General features: G+C 39.2%; 1 protein-coding gene across 1 annotated transcript; it reads left to right on the top strand.

Moving 5' to 3' along the window:
• Window positions 1-792: 792 nt before the first annotated feature.
• On the top strand, window positions 793-10694 carry pcgf5b (polycomb group ring finger 5b). Its single transcript, XM_030775806.1, has 8 exons — window positions 793-904; window positions 3186-3282; window positions 4028-4083; window positions 4262-4321; window positions 5956-6101; window positions 7158-7256; window positions 8238-8327; window positions 10606-10694. Exons 1-8 carry the CDS (start codon window positions 793-795, stop codon window positions 10651-10653), a joined length of 708 nt encoding a protein of 235 aa, XP_030631666.1. The 3' UTR covers window positions 10654-10694.
• The last annotated feature ends 7483 nt before the right edge of the window (window positions 10695-18177 follow it).

Here is an 18177-nt window from a genome sequence, read left to right as displayed (position 1 = left end):
AATGCCTCAGCGAAGTGACAGCTATTGCAATACAAAAATGCAAAAAATGTTTTGTTTGTTACACCTCACGTGTAGCCAGAGATATTCTTCGGGTCTAGAACTTATGAAGGTAATAGAGATTGACAACCACTGTTATTTGATTCAAACATATAATTTATTAAGTAAGACGTGTTACGTCATTTGTGAAATGTCATTTCACTTCGCGAGTGACTTCAAGTAGCCGTCGCTTTCGATTTGAAACAGGAGGGGCGGGGCTTAAATGTACAGCGTAACGTGCACCTGTACGTTTAACCATCACATTAGGAAACTTCACATTAAGGAAATCGTGCTAAATGTAGATTTTTATCAGTCAGTGATAATTTTAGTAATTTGGTAGAGTGTTCTGAAGAAGAATAAACGGCATATGTCATTTTTGCAAATGCCGTGCATTTGCGTTCACTGCCCCAAAGGATTAGATTGTAATTTAACAAAAGGCTGCGTAATTAAGTTATGCAACTTAAAAAAATATGATGAATGCAAAAATGAATTTATTGAATTATAGCTTTTTGAAATGTTTTTTTTTTTTTTTAATTGGACAGGCAAAAAGACCTTGTGAGGACAAGAACACAGGAGATGAAAATGCTGTGTACCTGATGTTATGTTCAGGACGAAGCCTGGAATGAAAGGAAAGAAAGACAAGAGAGACCCCAGCAGCAAAGTGCTTTGACTGCCTACACTGCAACATTAATTCACTCCCCGTAACGCCACACATACACCTTAAACCCTCCAGTAGCACTTTGGTCACAAGGCAAAATGACAACACAGAGAAAGTACTTAGTAAAGGACTTCAACCACTTCATCACCTGTTATGTCTGTAAAGGTTATCTCATCAAACCCACAACAGTGACAGAGTGCCTCCATACCTGTAAGTGCACCACCACTAAGCTTTGTAAAATGTCATTATTTTGAAGGTGTCTTAATAGTGTGAACATGTTGTGAATGATAGAAACATATAGACGTTGTTATTAGTTACAATTCTTGGTGTAAATTAATATGCTTCCAAGTATGTCATTTTATTATTTGCCCATGTATTTTGATATGTCGGTGATATTTCTTGATTCTTGATATAAGCCTTCCCTGTACTGCTTGGCATTTTGTATCAGAATGAAATGGCAGATGTGAAAACTCTCTCCTAAGGATGACACATTTGAAGTAATCAGGATGAACACAGTCATCTGTGGGTTCAGTCACCATGACAACCAATATCTTCCTCTGTGGATAAGCTGTTGTGTCCAAATTGTTTGTTTATAGAAGTCGGTTTTGTTTTATTTTGTGAGGTTATCATTCTTCCCCAACAAACAAATTCAGATCATTTTAAGAAAATGCTAAACGCCCTTATCTTCCCATGACATCTTTCTGATACCAAGCAATTTCCTTGTTTTCACTATCTTGCAAGAGACACAACATAACAAATTTGTGGCTAGTAAAATACTGATGTTAAAGCAAAAAAAAAAAAAAAGTGTATACGCAGTTCTACAATTAAATAGACCACCTACTCATCCTTACATTTAAACAACCAACCACTTGCCAGAGAGCACATACCCCATCGTTAATCTTGGTTACTCTGGAGGTTTCTTCCTGTCTTGGCCCAAATCTTCTCATCTGTCAACTAAGGCCTGTTCATTAGGGGTCTCAAACCAAGTGAACTGCTCTGTTATACAATTTATTATAAGAGGTGTTCCATATAGAACTTGAGGCAGTGTGTTGTATCCTTATTAGAGTCTTTTCATTAGATGGACAGTCATCCTTGTAGCAGTTATTGGACCAGTGATAACAACAACCAGATGTTATGTTGGTGTTTTACTCATCACTGATTGGATGTGACAGTGGATACCAGTGTATGCAGTGTGTGCATGCATTGTGATGTATAGATTTGTCCATAGTAAGTGCTGTGCATGCACCAAAGAGTTGCTTTAGGGTGTGATGTGTCCTATATTTTACCCCTTATCACAGATCATATTAGATATTGCTGACCTGATTTTGTCTTGTGGTAGTGTGACATCAGAGTACAGCATATGAATGCGAGCAGAAATAGCTTTTTTGCTTAGACAGTGTGGAAGGCTTGAATCTCGTTAGGACAGTAAGGTTGTATTTGTGTGAATTTGTGGTAAACGTGTGTGTATTTGAATGTATTTATTTCCAGAATTATACATTCAAACCCTTAGTCAGCAAGTACTAGCGGTCAAGTGTATTTATATAAGAATGCACATGTTTAAAGTAGATGTGATTGTGCCTCTGTGTCTGTGTTTGTCAGGGTCTGGTACATGTGTCTATGCGTGGTGTGTTAGTTAGTGTGTGTATGTCTGTGTGGGGGTAAGGTTAGGATAAGGGTTAATTTGTCCCTTCTTAGTCACAGTAAAATGAATCAATCAAGAGAGTCAATTTGAAATCCTCATAAGGATATAAAGACACTTGTGCCACTGTATCTCTCTCTCTCTCTCTCTCTCTCTCTTACTCTCTCTCCCCCTCTCTCTCTCTCTCTCTCTCTCTCTCTCTCTCTCTCTCTCTCTCTCTCTCTCTCTCTCACTCTCTCTCTTTCTTTCTTTCTTTCTCTGCTTGTGTGTGTGTGTGTGTGTGTGTGTGTGTGTGTGTGTGTGCACGTGTGCATGTGTTGCAAATGTGGCCACAGTGAAGATGGGGCGGTAACTGCTGTGGTTGGCTGGTGGAATGTAATAGTTACTGTTCTGGCCAGGCCATGCCCGGTAATGCTTTATTGCTCCGCCAGGTTACAGTCTCAGTTTCTACTCTAGGCCTGCACTTCTGGCCAAGGCTTCATCAGCACAGATATGCAGATTTATATACTCTCCAACTCCTGAATATTCACTTACATGTCAGCCTTTTGATTTCAGTAACTTTGTCTGTAGTCAAATACAACAGTCTATGAAGGAACCATTCAGGTTGGAATATTCATAATAGAAAAACCAGCTGTCATGTTGGCAGTCATTCAGATGTTTAATAAGTAGAGATTTTGAATGTAATGGTTTCACATTTAAGTCCACTTACTTAACATGAACACTACATAAACATTAAGCTTGGCTCTAATTCTAATAACAAAATAGTTTAAAACAGCAATATTTATTTTAGTAAAGTGATAAACAAGATCTTTTATTCAGCAAATGACTTCCACTTGAATTTTCTCTTTTCAGTTTGTAAAAGCTGCATTGTTCAACATTTTGAAGATAGCAACGACTGTCCTAAATGTGGCATACAAGTTCATGAGACAAATCCCTTGGAAATGCTGAGGTAAAACAATTTCACTATGTATTTGACTACTCTCTAAAGACTGTTATATTTATTGGAATGAACCAAACTGCTTCTCATGTTACAGTGAAGTTCATTTTTTTTCTTACTGAGTTTATTGAACTACACTGTTGTCTACTAGATATGATGCTATTAATCTGAGAAGATGTTTTTAATTAAAATACGTTCAAACGCCGTGACGGTTGCTCTTGATTGCACCCCCGATCTTACCTTATCCAGCAGTGGGTACATTTGACTTTCACGTGCATTGAGTCAGGTCCAGGACTTTGGCCTGAGATGGGTTTGGAGAATGTAGTGAATTTGATCTTGGTAGATATGTGTTCCAGGCAGCAGCTGGACTCAACACTAGAGCCAAGGCCTCAGCTGTGGGTCTGAGAGACACAGGTGCAGCATCTCCACCCTGACACGAGAGTGTAGAGATATGACAATAACTCAGCCATGTACCTATATCTGTCACAACATGAAATGAAGACTTCCTTTGTGACAAGTGCAAATGGTCAAGATAAAAATGTGGACCACCTGTGGACATGCTCATGTAGTCAACGTCCAAACACATTCTGACTGTGAAACTGATTTTATTCAAACTAATCCATTATTGCCTCTCTCTTTCTCTCTCTCTCTCTCTCTCTCTCTCTCTCTCTCTCTCTCTCTCCCTCTCTTTCTCTCTCTCTCTCTCTCTCTCTCCCTCTCTCTCTCTCTCTGCCCCTTCTCTTTTTTAATCCCAAAGATTGGACAATACTTTGGAAGAAATCATATTCAAACTTGTGCCTGGATTGAGAGAAAGTAAGAATTTTGTTGTTTCAAAAATTTTCTGTATAACTGTCATGTCAGTAGAGTAAGATATTCTCTTACTTACAGAGAGCGTGTTGGGTCTACTTTGTTCTGTCTTTAACCTTGGTGCTATTGAAGGTGACCTTGCTTTTGTGTTTTTTTTTTGTTTTTTTTTTCTTTCACTAACCAGAGGAACAGCAACAGGAGAATGAGTTCTGGAAGAGAAACAGATCAAAAGAAAATGGGGAAGGTAAGCCCGATTGTCTACTGATTCGTCTGAGATTTGCAAAAACAGCCTCTTGAGAAGAGCTGTGTTTCTCTACCTGCCGTACTTCTTTGTGAGAAACCTTATCTTGAGTTGGCTGTATCTGCACTTCAAACCTTCGTCAGAATAGTGACATTAGGGCTGCTCAGCTGAATGGGCTGGTTATGGCACTCAGCTATTTATCTACCTCGTCACGTCTCCATGACGATTTACACGAACGAGGAGAAAAAAATGTTTCCTGAGTCGTTGCAAGTAAGGGAATGTATCTCACCCCTCACCAGTCAATCAGCTTGACGAGTTGTAGGATACAACAGACCGTAACCAAGCAACCCATTGTAAGTGTCTTTCTTAGTCCATGCTGCTGCTATCCCTGAATGACATAAGGGACCAGAACATCAGATGGACACTGATGGAGTTTCAAGGCCCATTGGTGTGTTGAAGATAGAGTATTATATAAAAGGACAAAAGAACAGTCCCGTGATTGAGAGCCTTTTGTTTGCCTGGCTGGACCTGTAGGCTTTACAGTGCTGTCGATGTAAGTGGGAAGTTGAAACTTGGAAAAGAGAGGCGATAACAGACGGCGGATCTTTGACAGCGTCCTCTAAGGATGCCTGATTAGATTTCTCTCAATTTCGACTCATCGAGGTGCAGAAAAAAGAAATCAATCAGTCGGAGCTAACTGAGCTCTGGCTTGTGGACCCCAGAGTCACATCCATTCCATTCCCATGGTAGCAATATGTGGGCCAGTATGTTACAAATTATTTCTTGGTGGGTTTATGAGATTGCTCATTGGGGCAGAGCACTTCATTGTAAACACCACTGTTGTCTCCTTGAAGAATAGACATCAACTTGTTAAAGTATGTCATCAAATACAGTATGCTAGAAATGTCTGTTATGCTACTCACCAGGGAAAACGTGTGTGTGTGTGTGTGTGTTCTTTTTTTTTTTTTTTTTTTTTTTTTTTACGAGGAGGCATATTTCTTTAGAAGAAATCAATTCTTGATTCTGTTTTGTCTTTTGACCCCTTGCCATTTTTGCAAATGTAAAAAAAAACCTGAATACATAAAGACTGTAGACTCAATACTTTGCATATGAAATCCAGATGCTGTGTTCACAGCGCTCATAAGCCTAGTATTCCATTCAACACTGAAAAATATGCAGGAAAAATGTTCTCTTTGCTCACTGTGTTACCAAACCATGCAGCTTTTCATCACATCTCCAAGACAACTTCCAATAAGTGTTTGCAGCTGTAAGCAGTTCCTAATGGCTGGATAATTATTTCAGTGTCAATTTTCTACCAAGAATGTCTATTTTGAAAAGCATTTCTTTTATACGAAAGAAGAAAGAGGAAAGATTCTGCTGCGGTTTTTGCATTAGCATATTTATTCATTTCACCCTTTGGAGTGAGCTTTTTTTTTTTTTTTTGTTTCGTTTTTTTTTGTTGATGCGTTTTGTCAACATGCTGTTTATCTCGGTCAAAGGAAAAGCGAATATGCGATCCATTTGGTTACTCTGTTCTGTGATCATGGCTCCTGTATGCTGCCATGCTCAGCGGTATGTATCTCCTAATGATCTACATGTTAATAACGCAGATGTTCACGAACACGCTCTTATTTCAGAAGATGGGCCTACGTCCAAGAAGGCCAGAATGGATGATGTAGAGGATAATGGTGGTGATGGAGACTACCACAGGAGTGACCCACAGATAGCCATCTGCCTAGACTGCCTACGTAATAATGGCCAGATGGGAGAGAACATCGTAAAGGTCAGCCATATTGGAAATATAGCTACCTTGCTCTGTCTGATCCTCTTGCCTTGTATTTCTTTCTTTCCCTTCTCTTCTCAGTCTCTAATGATCCGATGTAGACCTCATCCTGAACATAATCTCAAACATAACATGAAAGCAAAGCTTGATGAAGAACAACTTCAAGTTCTTTGTATTCTCTCTCTCTTTCTTTCATTCTCTCTCTCTCTCTCTCTCTCTCTCTCTCTCTCTCTCTCTCTCTCTCTCTGTGTGTCTGTCTATCTGTCTGTCTCTCCCTCTCCTCACTATAATTTATCATTTTACTCTTTCTCTTTCCTGTTTTCTTCTGTATCCTTCCCTTTCCATTCTCAAATCATTACTTACTTTCTCCTTTGTCATATCTGACATGCTCACCATTGGATGGATGATAACAATGATAACAGCACAATCTTATCATTAAAATGAACATGTCTGGTGATAATTTCCTTGGCCATTCAGTTCTTTAAATCAAAAACACAAAACACACAAATTCACCCAATGACGTAATGGGCTTTTGTGTCCTTGTTTTCTTGAGCTTTTGTCCCAGCTTCAAAGCCTCAGTTTCTTTAATGAGACTACTTGTCATATTTCATCAAATCCACTTTAAATCAATGCCAGTTGTGCACCTCAACCTTTAACTAATAATAACTACGCACTTTCCTTTCATTAGAGCTCTGTTGTGTAAAGCAGGTTATTCATACTGACAGTGTACTAATACACTCCAGGACTAATTAGGAAGTTAGTTCCTTTATTACTATGTTTCCTCATTAAAACACTATAGCTGCAGTTCATAATTGGATAGCAATATGAGGGCTGTGTTGTGGAGATAGTAGACCATAATCGTTTCTAATGAAGACATACAACTTGGAGTGCTTTTCAGTGGTAAAATGCTGAGTCTAACCTCATTATGTGTTCATTTAAAATCATGGCAACGAGCCTCCCAGAATTGGGGGATTTTTTCTTTTTTTTGGAGAATTTGATCAAGTGTACCTAAATTATTGTGACTATGTGCTCTTTTGTTTTTATCTACCTCCTCAGGGCTTAATGAAGAAATTTATTCGCTGCTCAACACGAGTCACTGTTGGAACAATCAAGAAGTTTCTCAGTCTAAAGCTGAAGCTTCCAAGTTCTTATGAGGTAAGACCTTAACACTCAACATATGCAGCAATAATGAATAAATTCCACCTATTACATTATATGTATGTGAGGTTTGCATGATGCGTAAAATCATGCATGTCAGCGTCTCTGCACATGTGCGGGGCTTGCTCATAGTACAGCTTGTCTTTTTTGGTGGGGCATGGGGAGTTAATCTCATGCTCAATATGTTAGAGAGCTGTCTGTCCTGAATCTGTATGGTAGCTTTGAGTTTCACTATTCGACTTCCATGCATGAGAGGGCAACTGCCAATGTGAAATTTGCTGTTCCTACGTGTGTGATTTTGTGTGCAATTCATCATAATATTTTCAAGTCCTCGATTTAAGTGTTGTACTCTGCTAGAGTGTATGATTACTTGACTAAAGGATTTAGGAGTAAAACATAACAGTAGTTACTGGGCAGTGCATGGTGTTTAACGCTGCACATGTCTGCTATGGAGCTGATTAGAAAAATGTATTTGGTTGTATTCATTATTTTGCTTAGTTAACATTACTATGAAATGTCTGATGCTATAAAACATTGCTGCTTAAGATAATCTCTGTCTCTACATTTGGAACAGTGATAAAACTGTGGACAACCCACATTATCTCTTGTGATCAGAAGTCTTATAATTCTGCTTTAGATCGATTCTAGCACTCTCTCTCTCTCTGTCAATGTATTAACCAGTATTAATCAGTAAATAACATGAAGCGTTGCTAGTTAATACAAAGATGAGGAAGGAATATAAAGTAATGCTTTCTTTGTCAGTATCTGTCATCAAACTGTTTTTGAGCTTGAATGAACCACGCTCTGTTCTTTAACACTTCTGAAGATCTCAACTCAATTTTGTCACATTGGCTCCTAGAGCCGCCCTTTTAAATTAATTATTCACACCTCCAGCTGTATGCTCTGGGATGAGGAGGTGTATAATGGAAGTCTTGAGCTGAGCGCCTGTGATTAACCAGCTATTGTTCTCCTCTACAGTTAGATGTTCTATGCAACGGTGAGATCATGGGCAAAGACCACACCATGGAGTTCATCTACATGACAAGATGGAGGCTTCGTGGAGAAAATGTAAGCTGTTACGACGCTCCTTTCACGTTTAAAATTCAGACCTTTCACTTTTTCCTCAAAGATAAGCGCAGTGATGGATCCATTTAATGTGACACTTACCGCTCATTTTTAAGCTGATTAAGGAGCTAGACTTCTAAAATGCCTCTCTCACAGCCATTTTCTTTGCCAGTTTCTCGAGAATCAAAGATATACAGTACAGTTTGATGTTTCGTAACAAAATTTAGCTTAAGTCATACCATTTTCATGTTTTGTCTGTTGCCAAGTTAAAAAGAATAACCATAACACCAATCATGCCCTGAGTTGACATGGAGAAGCTTTATGGTATTCCTAGCCTTAAGTCTAACCTAGGTTTTTTTTTAGGTTAGACTTGGTGCTAGGGACCTTGTTACCACTTAGTTCTTGACTCCTGAACTCCAAATACTGTAGATGTCTGTGAGGTGCTCTTGGAGCCACTATAAAATGGGTTATGTGACCTCTGACCTGGGAGTGTCATACACATATGGCATATATGGTTTAGCACATGCTGACTGGTATATTACCACGTTTATTCATTTCACAGAAAAGAAAAAAAGTGGGGTGAGGGTGTTGGGGGGGGGGGGGGGGGGGGGGGGGGTATGTGTTGACAAGGTCAGTGTTGAATTCGATACTGTATGTGTGGCATGTGTCATGTGTGTCTCTACTCTGTGTGAAAATGGTCTCGAATGCCTCTCAGCATAATTTAATCAACATCATACTCACTTAATAAAATGATGTGGATCAGCTCTTCTCGGACTAATACCTCAGGATAATAAAATATACTTTTTCATTTTTCACGTTGTTTTGCTATAAGATACTTATGCAGTGGTTACCCTTTATAGGATGGAACTTGGGAGATGCAGCTATTGACTGTTAAATCTATCTCCAGCTATTAAATCTTTTTTTTTTTTTTGCTTTGGCCAGTAGAACCGTGCACTTCGGCCTGACCCACAAAATCTTTTCCTGGCTGGGCGCCTCTTTGCTAATTCCATCCCCATGATTGTCACTTTTACATGAGCTTGTTGGGGGTTCTGGCAGCCGGAGGCCAAGGTTCAGGTCATGAATGGCTGTATTAGTGCGCTCAGGACAGGTGTGGAAAAGCCTGAGGGACCCCAACAGCTGCCCCGGCAGGGGGTCTGTCTCTGGGACTCATCGCCTCAGCTTCTCCCTTCTCCAGTAAGCCCACTGAGCACCATGAAGTTTCCTTGAGAATGCTGTCATAGCCACAGCTCCTGTTAACACCACCATATCCTGTCCTGGTTTGCCCTGTTGAAAAGAGTGGTCTACTTTCACACTGTTCAGTTACACCACTCCTGATGTCCTGAGGTCTTTTGAATATGAAACATATTCGCAAAAATATGCCAAATTACTTGTTTAGTTTTATGTATTACGGAACATTTTAGCATGTTTCTGCATTTCTAGTGTTTAGATTGTAGTACAAAGAGAAAACATCATTTTGTTGCTTGAACACAAATTAGCATATGAATGAAATAATGCCATGCTTGTACAATGCTTGTACACACAGTTCCGCTTGATCTGTCGGGTTGCTTAGCTATAGCCCACATTCAGTTATTATTCTGGAATCTGACTGAAGTAGTTATTTTTTAATTGTCAGTATGTCAGCGGTGGCTTTGAAATAATCAGCTGATTTTGGATATCTGCTGAGGCTAGATCAAAAGCATGGTCCATTAAATATCCTCTTTTATCTGAGTATGTCCACCTCAGAATGGATGGCATCTACCTGAAGCTTAGAATGAATTCCCTCTGGGGTGAAATGGCATAAAACTGGGTCACTGTGAGCTGACACTTCATTTCCTTTTTCTCTGATACAGAACAGAAATGTCCTTTCTCTCTTTTCCAAAAATAGGACTCAGCTAGGGTCCCATGTACTGCATTACTGTGTGTTAGTGTTTGTTTGTGTATGTGTGCGTGTTGTGTGTGTGTGTGTGTGTGTAGGGGTGGGGGGTTGTGTTTGTGTGTATGTGTGTGTGTGTATGTTGGGGGGGTGGATGGGTGAATGCATTATTGCGTTGCTCTCTTATTCAGCTTTAAGCGTTATGTTAGAGCTTTACAACTTCAGTGTTTCAAGTGAGGTTACTGGTGTAATTCCTTGTTTTATTCAAAATACATCATTGTATGTTTGTATTATTTCATTTGTTGTATTGTTACAGGGTAATAATCGACCCGTTAGAGCATTACGGTGATAAATTTAATTAAAATAAACTGATAATACCTAATCATGATGCATCTGATCCCTCTGCAGGCCTACCCAATGGTACTAGAATATCGACCACGGATCGACTTTGGTTAAAAGAAGAGAGATGTGCCCTGTGACTCCTGCACTAATTTCAGCCCATCAACAGACAGCACAATGAATGGACATTCTCAACATGGGGGACTCAGACACACATCCTCTCACATCTGATGCCTTTGTCTTATTCTTTTTTTTTAACTGATTAAATGATTTCCATGCTGTTTTCACATTTTCTTCTGTGCACTTCTTCTGTGTGTATAGAGGAAACAATTCCTGAAGAGTAGAGTCGTGTGTTTATTATTGACAGGTGGAGGACTCAGCTCAACTTCTTTTATTTCTTCATGCTAGATGTTTGGAAACTATGGGGTCTCTAGTTCTAATTTTTTTTTGTGTGTGTGTATTTCCTGTCAACGATATCTAAACACATAGCAGATGAAAAAGGATTCTTAAAGCATTGGATGATTTTAATATGCCATGTAACTTGTGTTCTACGAAATTCCATAACTTTGGTAGTGCCTTTTCCTGTAAATCCCTCTTTCAATGCCTCACATTTGATCAAAGTCACTGGCCTTACTGCAAGACTCTTTTTTTTGTTTTTGTTTTGTTTTTGTATAGCTACGTCCTGGGTGTCCAACTTGATCATCAATATAAGCTACGTCGTTTCCATGCCAAATGTCTGTCATTGTGAGCTTTTATCCATTGTAGGTACTGCACACTGATAGGAGTAGGAGAACATTCCTTTTTTGGAGATTCTTTTGTTCTCTGGATTGCTTGTGCACTGGTTTATCTGTACATAATAGAGATGTCCACAGGGACGTCTCAGTCACATTCTGTGTCTCGTTTGATGGCTCATGATTAGATCACTGAAGTTATGGGTAATGTATCCACTGTGGTACATAAATTTACCCTCGCAAGATTTCTTGAGCTTGTTTTGTTTTGTTTTTTTTTTGTTTTTTTTTACACAGTTGATTTCATTGTAGAAAACATTAAGGTTGAAGTTCTGTATTCACTGAAATAGCCATTTGTGCTTTTGTGTGTGTGTGTTTTTTCTTTTTGTTTGTTAATTCCACTTATCTCTTGATGACTTGACCTGTGCCTCAGTCTTTGAGTGAGTTTAGAGGTCAGCTAAGCCTCCCTTGACCTCTCAACTGGCAGTGAAATCAGAATTATGTGGTCATGGTATCATCGACTTGTTTCTGTTGGACCAAGGATGAAGTGAAACAGCTCTCACATTGTGGATTGCATCCCATGATCACATAACATATGGTGTTAAATTGTGACAAATACTATAGCTGACTGTATTTGGCTCTTCATACTACACCAAAGATGCAAACAGAGCCTTTAGAAGGTGGTTCACTGGTCTTGGCCATGTAAGAATAACCATATATCTGAAGTGTAATACCGACATCATTTAAAATGCCTTACAGCTACAGCAGAAAAATGAGGAAATTTTAAAATGGTTTGGTCATCCTAGTGAAACAGTAATAATCATGAAATAATCTGAAGAAACCCTCATGTGCACATCTGTAGCAGGGTGGCATTAGAGAGGTAATACACCGAAGGGTTATTATGGTTGATATTTAAGATATTTCATGATGGTTCGCAGAATGGTTCACCCGAGCCTCTACCGCTCTAAATCTCACGCCTCAAAAAAACATAGTCGACTTATCGATGAATATGAAAATCCTCTTTGAAATGGAGCCTAAGAAACTGTTTTCACGTGTGTGTGTGTGTGTATGTTTTTGTTTCTTTGTTTGCTTTGTTTTTTGTCATGTGATCTCAGTAGTGTTTTCAAAACCTTCCAAGTGACTTTCAGAAGACCATAGTGATTTTAAGTGGTAGCTGATTATATGTTTAGATCTAATAATCCTTGAAATGTCCTTGTGCTGCAATGAACTATCTGTATTTTTGTAACAAACGCATTTGTAGATATTTTATCTTGAAAAGAAAAAAAAATGTATATTGTATGATTAACAAACATAAAATGCTGCTTAGAATAATCTATTCTATTTTTCAATGTAAATGTGCCTGAAATGGTTCATATAGAGATTAGACATGTACATACTGTATGCAAAAGTTATTCTATTTGTGAAGCATTGTTGAAAAGGAAAAATACAGAGTGACTGAATGAATATCTGACTATATGTTGAATGATTTAGCATGTGAAAAGGACAAGGAAACAATTATAGCACATGACAACATTTTGTTGAATTTTTGTTTTTTATTATTATTATTATTATTATTATTATTAGTGTTATATTTACTGGTAACACAAAACTAAATGTAAAAATGATAATCAGTACTCGTTGCCTACACCGCAGCTCCACAATGTCATCTTTGATAAAAATCCAGCAGCGTACTTTTCTGAATAAAATAGCCTCCAGTCCCAGTCTTGAAATGATCTAATTGAAAAGCACATTAGCAAAGTCTCGCAGTGATATGATAGTCAATTGTCCAATGACAATTGCACCTAATTCTGCCGTCTTCTCAGAGTCTGGCTGAGCTGCAGTAAGTGGAGATCTGGCCCTGCAGCAGTACCTCATATTTTGTTGGTGATTTCATCTGTGGTTTATCTGCCAAGGATAGGATTTCTTCTCCACTAAAATCTGTCTACATTTCAAATACTTCTGCTGCCTCTGCGTTTGGCAGACGAAAAAGTGCAACAGACAATTTTGTTAAAAGAGAGCCAAAGAACCTCCAGTCCACCCCTCCCCTCTGAGTGGGAATATAGCTGCCTGTCTGCACTTCGGTTCGGGCAAACTTTTTGGATTTTCTGTTTTGATAGGAAGGTCACCCAGTACACATCACACAAAAGAAGAGCCTGCCAAATTGTGCCTCGCACCATTGGTGGTCAGCTCTGCTTTTTTGGAATCAATCCCCCCCCCCCCCCCAAAAAAGAGGCAATGCTCTTGTTTGAGACGCTGTCAGTATCCTGTGAAAGTCAGTTTCTCTCGTTAGCTCGGCCAAAAATAATGTCACTGGATTTTCACTTTCTTCCCTCAGCTGAATCGTCACATTTTCCGAAAGATCTCTCTCTCTCTCTTCTCTATCCTCCGGCAAGTGCACGAGTAAAAATGTTGGCTGACCCAAGCCAAATTTATTCTCCTTCTGGACAATAGCAGACTACTGTAACCTACAGGACTGACCGCCATCTTTCTTCTTCCTCTTCTCTTCTAAAAGCAACAGAAGCTTCGGTGCACCAGCTGGGTTGAAATGAAAGTCAAAGCCCAGAAGGTCAATCTCATAGTGATTTACCCTATACACAGCTCACTATACCTCAATTTGCTTTGATTGCTGACATTATTTACTCAGCTGCTTTCATTTAAATGTCTGGGCCAAGTCCACAAATTGTGAAGGGCGCATATGTGTCACACTTGCAAATGAGGGTCTGTCTACTCTGGACCCCAATAAAAAAAAAAAAGAAAAAGAAAAACGTGAAAGGTTGTGCATTGAGAGGAGAGACCTGGAAAAAAACAGACCCCCACTTTAGGTAAGCTGTAGATGTTAGTTGCACAACATCTGTGTTCTGTGAAGTTATATCCTGCGTGATCAATCACTGCTATAGTGCGTTGGGCCCTTTCTTGTCAGAGTTCAGTAATGGTAAACATAAGCACACACAAAAAGTTGCTGTGTCTTGATGTTTTCCATTAAAATTTTTTTTGGATGCTGAGGATCAAACCCCAAAAAGAAAGGTTTACATAGTTAGTCTATAGACAATTTTAAAGAATATTATTTCACGGCAAAAAAAGGCTACAATTCATTCAGATGCGTGAAATAGGAGGTAACTGGGATGTCTGAGGAAGCTTGACTGGTTGTCTTGGACAGATGGTCCTGGGGTTGTTGACTGTCATCAATGGTATATTTCATTCATAGTGACAGCCTGTCTAAAGCACCAAGGGTTACAAATCATTCTTATTTACATTAACTACTGGCGTCGGCTAAGGCCTGGGATCTTGGAAATTACCACGGCTATTTAAAGTTATGAGTGAACAGAATGTTTGTTGTTCACGTTAGAACACTGAACCTTGATGAGAGACTGTTTTCAGTTACCTCAGTTTTTGGCAATAAATTCAACTCTTTTTTTTTATCCACAGATGTATTTTTTTTTTATTGTTTTAATATCATAAACCTAAGATATGCCCAAGAAATTGTACATGCTTATGTAGACTTTGTTGATGATTTCCCAGCAGTATTTCTGATTCATAAAGCTAACTGTTATGTGACATCTCTGGACAGCACCCTGCGGGACAGCCCTACGGCTTTCAAACGATATTCATGGCTCTGATCCCTGTGACTTCAAATCAGGAAAATAGGCAGCCTGCAGGGGCACATTTTGTCCCCATACTTCTATTTCTATTTCTATTTCCCATAAGGCTGTTTGGCTCCCTGAGTTACGATTTACTGCACAGTCGCGTTCCACCTGCAACTCAAGAAGCACTCACAAGTATTTGGTGCGGGCTCACCAGGAGGGTTATGTCTCAGAAGTTGTCAGGACTTTATATAGCCTTTCACTGAAACATGGTGTGTGGCTCTCAGATCAATCGGACCCTCATAGGCTGTAGACAGATTTAACTCCCACTGAAAGTTGTGCCCTTTCATTACATCATGAAAAGACACATATCATGGACACATCACCTTGTTTGAACAGTATATCATGCAGGTATGATGCATACACATCTTCAAAATGTAATTCTAGTTGTGACAAAGTCCTTTTTTTTTTATCTTTGCTAAGACAAAGTGTTAAATTAGTGTTAAGAGAAAAATGTCTGATTCACTTTTTAATATTTTTTTTTATAACAGAGTGTAACAGAGTAAATACAATTTCGAGTGGAGTAAAGTAGTGTCAACAGGGGTAAATCACTGAAATGCAACTCCAAGCAGTTTTACAATGGGAAATCAACTCTTGGACTTGAAAAGTTGTGCAATGAAGGATCCGCGCCTCATCAACTAAGGGTGGTATTTCATAAAGCAGTATTCTTTTGCCCAGCCAGATCATATTTATAAACATCCAATCAAATTGTATGATTGCTGAAAAGTAGAAAAAGTAAGGAATTACATGTGTGACAGGAAAATGTAGCTTTGTATAAACACATCATCATTTTCCTTTATCATGCAATAACTGACTGCCTGGGTTTTTGTTTACATTTGGATCAAAACATTGGCTTTAAGTACCTCCGAAAGCTAATATAAATCTCATGGACCAATTGTTCTTGAGCTCAAGAAGAGGAAGAAGAAGAGGAAGAAGAAGAAGAAGAAGAAGAAGAAGAACTTTACTGGTCACACACACTAGTGCAGAGAGCAGTGAAATGCAGCCTCTGCATTTGACCCATCCTATACACCAGTGAGCACACACACACAAAAGCAGTGAGCACACACGTACACTGGGAGCTAAGAGCAGTGGGCGGCCGGGTACCAACTCCAGGTCTTTTCGCCAGTGCCTCAGTCAAGGTCACTGACAGGAGTATTAATCCTGACATACATGTCTTTGGTGGTGGGAGGAAACCACAGCACCCAGAGGAAAACCCACGCAAACACGGAGAGAACATGTAAACCACACAGAAAAGGGACGGCCGGGATTCAAACCCAGGGAAAAGCTGGTGAAATTTTCATGTTCAAAGTATCATTCAGAAAATTTGTCACTCTGAGATCTTGTGTCAGTTGCATAATATGGAACAAGTGCTTGGTGATGCAAATATTGTTATGCTTTTTAATTTTTTTCGTATGAGTTATCATTGTTTGTGAATGAATGAAACAGAATGAAATGGAAAGGCATATTTGCCCCTTCATTATATAGTGTAGAAAAAGAATTTTAAGCGATTGATGTTAAAATGACCGACCTATGACGTATAACATTGTTTTGATTGTCCTTTGTTCAAAAACAAGGAGGAGACAGAGACAGACATAAATGAAAGCCTTGGTTTTCCTCCATACCGACAGTCAAAGAGTTCCGTTCTGCTGTCCTTTCAATGGCTTTGAGTACTGTGAGAGTCGGCCAAGGAAAAGAAAAGCCTTGTGCCTGGTCTTTAACCGACCAGCACACACTCACACACACACACACACACACACACACACACACACACACACACACACACACACAAACACACACACACACACACACACAAACACTCACACACAAACACACACACACACACACACACACACGCACACACACACACACACACACACACACGCACGCACACACACACACACACACACACAGAGCACTCTGGTCAGGACTGAACTGATGGGAGCAGTCTGTCAAAAGGCTCTTTATACTGAATCTAGGATAAACAAACACGGTGTCAAAAGTAACACAGTGGGTAGATTTCTAATGTATCTTTCAAAGAAACCAACTTGCAGTTATAAAATCTATATGAAAGGGGAATCTACATGAATGGGGAAATTTGTCAACATCTCAACAGTCTAAAGCATCAACGTGTTTTTTTTTTTTTTTTTTGCCTCATATCTAAAATTCGATGAAGAAATAGAGAAAAGAAAAACAAAATTTGACCATAAATGCCTCACATTATGCTGTCAATGTCAGCCTCTCACTGCTATTGTGTGTCATTTATTTCCCATTTTTTCACCTTAATCGTGACACAACCACCTGTGAGATGGCTTACAAAGGGCATGCCAGACAGTAAACAAGTGGTGGATAGGCTTCTGTTGGGAGAGATAGAACATACCAGAACAATGGCTGGGGGAAGGACGACATGGTGAGACATTCCTGGTGTAATGTTTTTAGCTGCAGATAACCCACTGAAACCTTCTGGGCAATGATGAGTCTTTGGTGATCAATGACACATGACTTATTATGTCATGTTAATGGTATGTACTACTGGATGTTGCCAAATGCCTATGTCACGCTGGGCAAGGATACATGTTGCTGTATGTTTGTCACTGAATTGCTTTAAGATTTGTGTGTTTCTGTAAAAAGCATGTTATGCCTTTGATTTCTAGTTAAGGTGTCATGTTAAGCTTTAGAGGTGCTAATGCCTCCGGTATGCTGCTCATGTGCTATAACAGTTGCAAAACTGTTTGGCAGTTTGAACTGCTGAGTAGAACTGACATCATCACGTCCGAATAAGTGCAAGTGGAGAGTTGAACCTATTTGCATCGACATGCACTGCCCAAAGTTAATTTCCTGTATATTGTGTCGATCCAGTACTGAAACAGATCATACTCTCTCTCACTTTCTACCTTTTTTAAAGCAGCACGCCGACAGACCATAGATGGTTTCAGAGCAAATGGAATTTGTGTTGCTATGACATTTGGCTGACAACCAGTTTCAATACTGTGGGGTTATTTATAGAATCTGGAAAGATAAAAAAAAAAAAAAAGAAAAAGTTCAAATGAAGAAGCTTAAAATGTGAAGCATGGAAATGCTTATCTGGTATGTATGGAACAATGCCCTTGTGGAGATCTTTTAAAAAGCCCCAGGTCCACAGAGGCTGTGGAACTGGTGGTATTTTCTACAAATACAGAATCTCCTTTGACTTTTGTGCAGAGATGGCACATTCCATTCTCTAAGAGGATTTAAGCTCTTGTCTCAGATTTGGGTGAGAGTGTGGACAGGCGTTT

Source organism: Chanos chanos, chromosome 5 (genome assembly GCF_902362185.1).
Source record: "Chanos chanos chromosome 5, fChaCha1.1, whole genome shotgun sequence".
NCBI lineage: Eukaryota > Metazoa > Chordata > Actinopteri > Gonorynchiformes > Chanidae > Chanos > Chanos chanos.
This window is presented reverse-complemented; position numbering and strand designations above follow the sequence as displayed.

Excerpts from the sequence above, each read along its gene's own strand:
- pcgf5b (XM_030775806.1), top strand. The coding sequence starts at position 793 with ATGACAACACAGAGAAAGTACTTAGTAAAGGACTTCAACCACTTCATC. Across the intron at positions 4,084-4,261 it reads TGTGCCTGGATTGAGAGAAA|AGGAACAGCAACAGGAGAAT; the intron begins GTAAGAATTTTG and ends TTCACTAACCAG. Across the intron at positions 8,328-10,605 it reads GGAGGCTTCGTGGAGAAAAT|GCCTACCCAATGGTACTAGA; the intron begins GTAAGCTGTTAC and ends ATCCCTCTGCAG.